At 28.6% G+C, this 10773-nt stretch overlaps 1 protein-coding gene across 1 annotated transcript in view; it reads right to left on the bottom strand.

The window, feature by feature from the left end:
- LOC107457122 (glucose-6-phosphate isomerase) overlaps window positions 1-8808 on the bottom strand; it is a 39994-nt gene extending 31186 nt beyond the window's left edge. Inside the window, exons 1-4 of the mRNA XM_043052754.2 lie at window positions 8478-8808; window positions 8284-8377; window positions 8067-8204; window positions 2850-2984 (exon numbers count right to left, since the gene is read on the bottom strand). Coding sequence (XP_042908688.1) covers window positions 2850-2984; window positions 8067-8204; window positions 8284-8377; window positions 8478-8605 — 495 coding nt within the window. The 5' untranslated portion in view covers window positions 8606-8808. The remainder of the gene's footprint in view (window positions 1-2849; window positions 2985-8066; window positions 8205-8283; window positions 8378-8477) is intronic.
- Between the last annotated feature and the right edge of the window lie 1965 nt (window positions 8809-10773).

Consider the following 10773-nt stretch of genomic DNA (forward strand, 5'->3'; position numbering starts at 1 on the left):
CAGACTAAGATCGAAATACAAAAATTAGAAACCTTTCAAAACAAATGTTTAAGATTTATTTTTAAAATTTTCTGGCCTTACAAAGTATCAAATCAAAATCTATTAAAGAAAGCTAAAATAAAAACAATCGAAGATGAAATTAAAAAACGAAGATGGAGCTGGCTCGGACATATCCTTAGAATGCCCAAAGAAAAAATTACATCTGTTGCGCTTACATGGGCCCCTGATGGTAAAAGAACAAGAGGAAGACCCAGACTTATCATCCAGCGCATGTTTTTGGGCGAATTCAAAGAATGTAGAATATCTGGCTGGGAGGAAGCAAGATCTATTGCTAGAGACAGGAGGCATTGGAGGGATATGTTAGAGGCCTTAAGTGCCCAAAGGCACTTAGAGGATAAGTAAGTAAGTACAAAAGTCAAGACACTTTTTGAGCAAAATAATAGTTTTGCTGCAATATTTTGTACATTAAGCAAATTTTAATTGAATCTATTTTTTTAAAAATAAGATTAAATTTTACTTTAATAGTCTATTGTTTTTGGAGATAATCAAATTTTAGTGAAAATCTTAATCACTATAAATTTCTAATATATAATGATTAAGATTTTCACTAAAATTTGATTGATGAATGATTAAGATTCATGATTAAGATTTTTCAAATTTTATTAAATGAAAATTTTTACTAAAATTCAAAAACATTTTAATGCTCAAGAATTTACTTTTAATAGTAAAATCTTAAGAATAAAAATTTTACTCCAAGGTCTGTTTATTTCTTATCCTTAAAATTTTCTTTAATTATTTTTTCTTTAATTATTTCTTTTAATGCTTAATAAAAAAAAACAATTCAAATTTTTAATTTTATAGAGACTTATTACAAAAGTCAAGACACTTTCTAAGTAAAATAATAGTTTTGCTGCAATATTTTGTGCATTAAGCATATTTTAATTAAATTCATTATTTTATTATTTTTTTTAAAAATAAAATAAAATTTTACTTTTTTTAGCCTATTGCTTTTAGAGACAACCAAATTTTAGTGAAAATCTTAATCAAAACTCAACTCAAATGTAAAAACTAAAGTTACTGTGAACACTATAATCAATAGACATTTTTATATTTGCACTGCTTTGCCGATATCATGTATGTGCTACTTGGGATACATATGTTCTAGAATCAAACCAAACTCATATATTGTCACACCACTATCTCAAGTTGTAAACATCAAACATCACAGGTTATCAATCTCTTATAAAATAAAATGCTAGAGTCACATAAACCATATAATGGTTTTATGTTTATAATTAAAAAAGTAATTTACACTACAAAAAATTAAAAGACAAGAGAAATTTTTCTGTGTTAACAAGTATTAAAGCATCAACATAAACTATTCTAAAAAAAGTTTTGCTAATGAGTATGACAGTTATATTTTTCTGTAATGGTCTAATTGGAGGATTAGTAGTTGTTTTGGAAAAAATAAGAAGTTCTAAAAATCAAACAAATTTCTTTTAGAGTAAGTTTACATGCTGTCTTTAAGTATACAAAATTATCCTAGAAAGCATATGAAACAGCATGGATAGTAAAATCTTACATGCATGGATGGAATGACTATTACTATTTGAAATCATTTCAACTTATGATGCAACAATATTTCTTGAGAGAATTAAATTTAATTCCGAGAAAAAGTTTTTAATTTATTACATACTGAAACTAAAACATATTTTTTTAAAAGAGATAATTCTTTTAATAGTGATATTTTATGACTTATGATACTTAAAACTTATCTTATCTAAGAGGCTTTAAGATTTTTTTAGCTATTTAATTTATCGATCAAAAAGATAATTAGTAAATAATTTGTCAATGCATTTAAACAGTTACATTAATATCCAGTTTAATTAATACTTGCAAGTTATACAACACATACAAAGTAAAATTTATGAATAAACACAAAACAATGAACTGCACTTTAAATACCTGCAATACAGCTAGTTTATAATAATGCTGAAACAAGATTGCCACTCAAATCTGGAAAAAAAATTCTCTGTGTTTTTCCTGTACATATTATACACAAGATATAATATGTATGTATTATAGACAAGAGCTATATTGGGAAAACTATACTACTAGTTATAATTGCTGAAAAAAAGGAACAGCAGAACGTACTTAAAACAAATAATGTTATAGTAAATGAACTAGTTTAATATAGCTGGAATATCATCCTTAAATATTCTATAGATTACACTTTGGTTACCGTTTTTTAAGAGACGAAAAAAAGAAATAAAATTCCCTGTATTTTAGTAGTTTCTAAAGAAAAACTCAAAATTCCCTGTTATTCTTGGTAATTTTTTAAAATTCCCTGTATTTTCCAGATTTTCCCTATTCTTCCTGTGGAGTGGCAACCCTGTGAAAACTTGTCATTAAAATTATTTGACTGAATTTCTATAGAAAATGAATTTCTATGAAAAAAAAATATTCAGTTGCAATTACAGTAGGAAACCGATTATCCGGAACGTTCGAGACCATCGCTATTCCGGATAACTGATTTTTCCGTTTTTCTGAATCGCTACAAAAAGACGTTTTTTTATTGTTAAACCCAATTAAAAAAAAAAATATTTGGAAACAATCTTAAAATGATGGTAAGGTAAACATCTTTTAAAAAAGAAAGAAAAATCGTAAAATCTTATGAGGAAAAAAAAGTTTTTTTTTAAAAATGGCGAGAAAATTTATCGAATTTCGTTCTGGATTTTTGGTTTTCCGGTTTTCTGATTTCCGGATAACGGGTTCTGTACTGTACATATAAAAGCATACTGATTTTTTTTTTGCTTGTTGAAGAAGATATAAAAATTTCTTTTATTTACCAAATCTGATCCACCGATACCAATGTTGACCACATCTGTTATTGCTTTACCAGTGTAACCCTTCCATTGTCCACTTCTAACACTCTCTGAAAACTCTCTCATATGATTTAAAACAGCATTCACTTCAGGCATAACCTTAAATTAAAAATTTTTTTTGCTCAATTCAGACAACAAACAAATTTTTACTTTTACAAAGAAAAAAAAAGAAAAGTTATTATAGCATTCCCATCATTTTGAAAGTTCATATTTGCAGACTTTTAAAAGTAAAATCATTTACACTCATTGGAACTTATTTACATTTATTCAAATGAATGGCTTGTTTGAATTGGAGTCCAATTTCAAACAATTCATTAATTCAAAAAATTTTTCTCACAAATTTTAAAATTTTCTTAAACTTTGCAAATACAACATTTGTAAATTGATAAAATTGCCCAAAAAGAAAGAAAGAAATGATATGACTAATGTCCAAACTAATGTACTATATAATTACTAATTATGTTGATAAAGCTATAGCTGAATTTTTATTTTTATTTTTTCTTCTAATATCAGACTGAACAACATCAAAACAACTCGACTTGATACTTAAAAGACCAAAATAAAATAACAGAAACAGTTCTTGTAACGTAATAAGTTCTCTTGAAAAGAATTCAAGCGCAGGCTGAATAAAAATATCTTTCTTGCAGTTAATAAGAAAATATTATGCTAAAAATATAGTGTGCAAATCAAACTTATGCAAAATAAATTAAACAAAATAAGTTTTTCATTTAAAAATGTAAGAATTAAAAAAAAACTTATTGGATTGTGTAGATAATCAACAAAAAAAAAAGTTCATGGCATTAGTCAATGACCATCTTTTTGTGTTACTGGTTTCAAACACATTGATTCGACTAAAAAACTTGTTTTTAAACTCATCTATACTCATTTCATGATGTTTGAACGTGACGATATAATATTTAATGTGGATAGGAAACAAATCAAAATCCTTTATATGAAGCAATTATAGTATTTATTGTGCTTTAAAATCTAACGTTGGTGTAATTAGATACAACCCAGTTAAAAATAAACACACACAAGGATATTGTTGATATCAAATTGATTAATTTGTCTAAAGCTTTTGTAAAAAAAAAAAAAAAAAAAAAANTATTAAACTACTATAATTTTGTTGAATAAAGAGATTTTTTGATATTTATGTAGTTTTTAAAAAAAAAATCTGAAGCAAACTTGGCATTCAATTGTTTCTTTTTTAAATCTGGCATATAAGCACAATTCATTTTTAAAGAAAGAACATCAAAGTTAGCAACAGGAAGAAATTGAAGATCAAGCATAAAGAAAAAAGTATATTGTTTTAAGCAATGCATACTGTTATTAAAAAAAAATTTATCAAAGACATAGAACTTCTATTCAAAACTAATAAATTTAATTTATTCTTTTATTGTCAATTGTTTGTTTTCTCCATAGAAAGTATAACATAAAAGTTTTAAAAAAAACTTGTAGATAAAAAAATATATATAAATCAGTGTTAAGGACTATTTGTTACAGAACAGAATGGTCAATAAAATAACTTCCAAATTTTATTCGAGTGACAATGATCGTAGAAGTATCTCAATAGTGGGATTAGGGTTCTCTCCCTTTTTGTATGTATATACTAGGGGTGCACAACCTTTTTGAGTGAAGGGCCACTTGCACAGCAGGTAGATTAGCGAAGGGTCGCACACATATTTAGTCATGTTAGCGGCAAATATGATGAATTTTATCTAAATGTTAGTGTTCTAAGTACTTATTATTTTTATGAGTAAACTTAATAACATATCAGCAAAAAATTAAAGGCTTTTAATCATTTGAATTTATTTAAAACTAAAAGAAACAGATACTTTTTTCAAAAAACTTTTTACATTTTTCTCGATAATTAATTTATCAAATATATATAGGTATACATAAATATTAGGGGGGAAATAAATTCGAACCAAAAAGAAGCATACAGAATAAAAGTGCAAAAAATATAGGCCACTTAGAGTAATATAAATTTGAATTAACTATTTTAATTTAAGAAAATTTATATTGTTTAAACAAAAAACAAACTAAAAGAATTTTTTCGTTGCGCTCAGAAGTTCCAGCGGGCCACACATCAACAGTTGATGGGTCGCATTTGGCCCGCGGGCCGCAGGNAATATATATAGTGGACCATCAAGGGACCGAAAATTCGGTTCACTACCGTTCTGCAAACAATTTTAATTAATCTTTCCAAGCTCTCCCCTTTTATTACCCATTATTTAAATAAATGACCAATAAAATGAATAGAATTGACTGAAAAATAATATGTAGTAACAAAAATGTGTTACATTTTATTTTTTATTACTCTTCGCCTTGCATACAAAAAAAAATAGTAATCTTTAGCTGATGCGCAATCCTCAACATCAGATATGGAAACTCTTCCAGACTCTCTCATAATTTTTCCTGAATTTATGTTATTCCGGGTTTTAAACCTTTAAACCATTCAAGCACATAAAAGTAATCTCACCAAATCACTTAACAAGTTCATCGTCTTTGATTTCAAGCATTTGTCCAGATTACGGCTTCTTTGAATGCTGAACCAACTTAATAATGCTATTCAATAAAGAAGCAAAAAAGAAAAATGCTTATTGCTATATTCCATGCCGTAGATGGTTTTAAAAACCGGTATACATATTTATTTTGAAATAGAAACTTCAAAATTATTACAAAAAACTAAAGAAAACAAATCAGCCGAAGACAGAAAAAAGTTTATAATATCTAACGTTTTCTCTTGTTTTGGTTCACTATATCCACAAAAAATAACATTATACGTGTGTAGCAAGGCACGGGAGCGAACATTTCTTTCACTATATCCGGGACTTCACTATAGCAAGTTTTGACTGTAACACAGAGATCTCCCTAAGAATGAAAAAAGGACAAGGTGGCTCCCCTCTGAAAAGGGCAGTCTGAGTTTTGAAAGGGTAACACTGTAAAAATTTGAAAAACTGTAATAACTTAAGACTGTAAAAATTTATCAAAACATCCTATTATGTACAAACTGAATTTTATCCTCAAAAATTTTTAAACTATCTTATGAGTAAAATTCAAAAAGTAATTCTCTCTCATTATCAGATTAAGAGAAAAATTTGTGAATTGTAAAAATAATTACAGGCATACTAAAAGGCAATCTGCATGCTTTTTTTTTAAAGAAAAGTAAACTAAGAAAATGATAAATTTATAAATAACTTCAAAGCTTTTTTTCTATAATTTAAACTGAAAATTATGAGCACATAAACCTTTAAAAGGTAAATTATTTTTTATAAAAAAAAGGAAGTATTTGTTTATTGTAATTTATCATAGAACTTTAACCGGTTAAGAGTTATCCCAACAAAGTAAATATTTGTAATAGCAATCAGAATTAAACCTATAAACACAGATAATTTGACCAGTGTGTAATTGTTATTTAAAAAGTGAATTAATTTTTTTCAAAATGGAATATGAATAAAACAAAAGCAATCTTTTTAAGAAATGGTGGTTTATTTTTACAAAAAGGGTGCATTTCATGGGATCAAAGGGAAGGCTGGGCAGTTGTCTTTACAGTTTTTTTACATCAAACTTACGTTGAAATTAAATTTTACATCAAATTGTGTTGACTCAAGGTTTGTAATTAAAATAATAAATAAAATATCTACTCAGTATTCTAAGGTGATATTAATATTAAACTTTTCCTGCTATTGCTAAAATGAACCCTTCACCTCTTTGGTGAAAAATATTTGAGTTTTTTTATAAGAACCGAAAATTAAATAAGAATTTTAAAAAACAATTTTTTTTAAGAGAATTGCATTGGTAATCATGTAAAATGGTCAGAATTAACTATACAAATAGAACCGGCAATAAAACTTGTGCAACCCTGTATCAATTCTCCCTCTTAAAACAAACATCTTTTTTGGGATCTTTCAGTTAAATAATTTTTGATTTGAGTGTAACAATCTTTATAATTCCACTGTTTAAAATTGATAACACTCTGACTCAAACTAATAATAAAAAGATGTGCAGTAGAAGATTTACGTAACATGATTCGATTAATTTTAGCACATTAATGTTACAATCCCAAAAGTAAAGCATAATTGATAAGTTTGTTGGATTTTATTTATTATACTTTTAATAATACAATTATTGTAATAAATAACAATAAATCCATAAGTGCATATTTATAAATAATAAATACATAAGTGCGTATTGCTGTATAAAAGTATTAAAATTATTTCAAATTATTAATATTGAGCAGTTCCAGAAATATGCACTTAAGTTTTATAAAATGCAAAGGCTTAAGTTTCAAGGGGAGATTTCCGTATCCTGATCTGTGCCAGATCAATTGCCAAGTCTTGGTAACTTCAGTGGCCCGTGAAAAACTAAAAAATCAACCAACTCAAAATGTATAACTTGTAACCATCCCCTGGCAAATATCTACATGTTTTTTGTTTTTTTTTAAAAAATTGCAAGTTTAAAATCTAGTTGGCACCTTGGCGATTGTAATTGGTACAACAGATCACTGTACTGAAATGTCGCCCGTTTCAAGGTTTGCCCACAAAAGATTTCATGCTGCACATGTAAATGAAGAAAAAACGATTATTGGAGAAACAAAATTTCTTATTCTAAACTGTAACTGGAATAATTTTTAAAAAAATTCTAAAAATGAAGTTTTACCACCTTAAAAACTTTATTGTTTTGCTCTTAATCTTTTGAGTACAGTGCTTTGTTTGTTATTCTGGCCTGCCTATTGTACCAACCATAAGCAAAATGTTAATACTAAGCTCTTAAACTTATTCTGATTATTATACATTCTAGAAACTAATACATAAAAATAAATAACAGCACATCACAAATACATATCAGAATTATCAAGAAATAATAAATCAATTTTCTACATTAAAAAATCATTACAGCTATACTGTTTGAAATTTCAACTTTATGTTATTATTATTATTTTTTTTTGCGGTGCAAAAACTACTAGCCTTACAAATTATCAATTAAGAAGGTGTGTAGAAAAATGTACAGGGAGTACAATGCAATAAAACAATTTATTTTGCTCGACAATTATTAAGAGTTAAACTAGCAGTTCAAAATACCATTGGAATCTGTAATGTTTAAAGATAAATAACTATAATGTTTTTAAAGATAAATTAAAACACAAAATTTAGTAAAATTCCAAAATTAAAAACTTACATCTTTTCCGTCTACTAAAATGGGAAGATTATTTCTGTTTCGTAATGCAATATGTAAAACAGCACGATCTTCAGTAAAATTAATCTTTTCACCCTTAAACATCGCATCTCGGAATTGTTCCACATTTCTTTGCTTTGCCTGAAACAATTGTTTTTAAAAATTAATAATAATGCTTGAATAAACTAAAAGACTCAAAAGTAAATTAAAAGCACGTTACCAAGTCGATTAAAAGCTTGAAAACTTTGTCATCGATCAGATTTTTTGAAAAATCAAGGAGTATTTCTCCAGGGGCAGGAGTAAGTAAAGTAAGGCTAAGAAGGACAAAGAATTAATTTAAAGAATGCTAGACTTTTCAACTAAATTTAAAGCTAACATAGCAACTGACTATAATCTTAAATAAGCTATACAAACCTATATTTATTAAATCTGTCAGGATCGGCAGCAAACAAATCCTTCAAAATAAGGGTTTTCTTATTATTGTCAAAATAACCTTTCAATAGCTTGTATGCTTCAGTTTCGGTTAAAGGTGTTTCAGCCATAATTTACCCTTTCGATTAAAATATTAAAGATATTTAAAATTAGGTTGAAGGGATCAATTTAAAGGAGTCATTCAAATGACCTACCTAAATACCGTCAAGGAAGACAGAAACAGGAACCGGAAATACAGACGATTTCGCAAAGAGGCTTATTTTTCGAAATTTAATTTTGGTTGGTTAACCGTGTGAAGCTAAACGCAGATGGCGCTACAGGTTAAAATTCGTCATAAAACTTCCGGTTTACTACTTCCGACTGATTTTTACGCCGAAACTTGAAAAAACGCACCATCCAATCTTATTATACTTGAGTTTTGAATGCAACACATTCTTTCAATCTAACTTTTAACGAAACAAACAACAAATGAATTCCAAAAAAATTACAAACGGTTCTATTTAACACTATGGCCATATAAGGGATAATATTCAAAACATGGTTAACCTTTCACTTTATTTATGGCTGTGACATTCAGAGCCAGACTAAGACAGGGACATACGGGGCTGCTGCCCTGGGCCCCCTGATTAGAGGCGCCCCCCAAATCGAATAGAAAGTTTATTTTTTGTTTTCTTCTTTAATGAACTTTTTTTTAAAGCGAAATATCAGTTCAGTGCAAAATCAGTCAGAGGCGGGTCGTGGGTGAGAGTCCTCTTGCCGTTAGGCTAATCGGAGGAGGTTCTCGTGGCTTTCCTCCCAATATTTGATCCAGAAGTTCCCTTGTCTTCCGGATTGGGTTCAAAATGACAATTCCATGTAGTTGAACATGAGTAGTTGCAAACCCGAAAATTGGGTCGGCTGTTTAACGACGGTCATAAAATGATATCCGTAAAGTATGTTTTCTTCTCCAGGATAATAAGTGGGGACAGTGAGTGAAACTCATCTGATAAACATGCGCGCATCTATGCCAATTTTTTCCAAGCGTCTGTAGATGGTTTGCTTCGAAACTTTGGTACCGGTGACTGTAGATAGCCGACAGGGGACTGGGTGAACGCCGTGCTCCTTCTTTAGTCAGTTGTTGCTAACTATCTGTCTTCATTCGGTGTTCTAAATCTGGGTTCACGAGTACAGTAACGTCTTCTAACACGTCCATCATCTTAGAATCGTTACTGTAATCTAGAGATGGGGGTAGAGGCGATTGAAAGTTCTTAGCCTATTCCAGCAAACCCATATTCCAGGTGGCCCACCGCGTAAAAAATCATCCACTTGCGGTTTCTTTTGTGTCATAACTATTTGGTTACGGCACTGAGTGACATACAGAATTATTGTGGGTAGTTTTACTTCTTTGTCAGCCATTACTTATGAATCCCTTTTTTACACTTTCTTTATTGTAACGTACTATCGGCGTTATATGGTGGTTTCTTATAATTTGTATATTACTATTACAGTCTCTGGGCAAATTATTAGACGCATTGTACGATTCTATGTAAAATCTTAATTATCAGGTGATACTCCACAACTTTAGTGCTTTTACGCAACTGAAATCGGTTTACACTTCTTTATATTTGAGTATTCATTGGTTGACAATGTAATGCAATACGTTAAAAATAAATGCACACAGGAAGTATATAAAAAATTTCATGAATAAAAACGCATTACATGTGTGCTTAAATATAAAAGTAATGCCTATAAACTCGTGCAGAACATGCAATTATTTAAATACTACAGTGCGTCTAATAAAATTTAGTCTAATTATTATAATATAGTAATATAATATCTGATATAATAAATAGTCTATATTTATATAATATATCGTCTAATTTAACCCTTTGATACACGAACGTAAACAAGTACAAACAGTCAAATAAAACCAATAAAGCTGTATAGAGTATCACCTGATAATTAAGATTTTACATAGAATCTTATAGTGCGTCCAATAATTTGGCCATGTTTTGTTCCGTGTTTTGGCGAATAATTTTACTTTAAGCATATTTTCAAAATAATGACAGAAAGACATTCGGAAGAGCATCGAAGCTGCGATACATGCTTGGGAAATTAAAAATCTTTCTGAAATGAAGATACAATGTTTAAGAGATTTTGCAATTTATATTTTGTTGGAATAACAAGGTAGGTAATTAACTGAAACATTATTCCAAGATAACATCACAGAAACATTGTTAAATTCATATGAATCAAAACTCAATTTCGATGGATGTTGGGGAAACTAAAATTTTTATGA

This window comes from Parasteatoda tepidariorum, chromosome 10 (assembly GCF_043381705.1).
Source record: "Parasteatoda tepidariorum isolate YZ-2023 chromosome 10, CAS_Ptep_4.0, whole genome shotgun sequence".
NCBI lineage: Eukaryota > Metazoa > Arthropoda > Arachnida > Araneae > Theridiidae > Parasteatoda > Parasteatoda tepidariorum.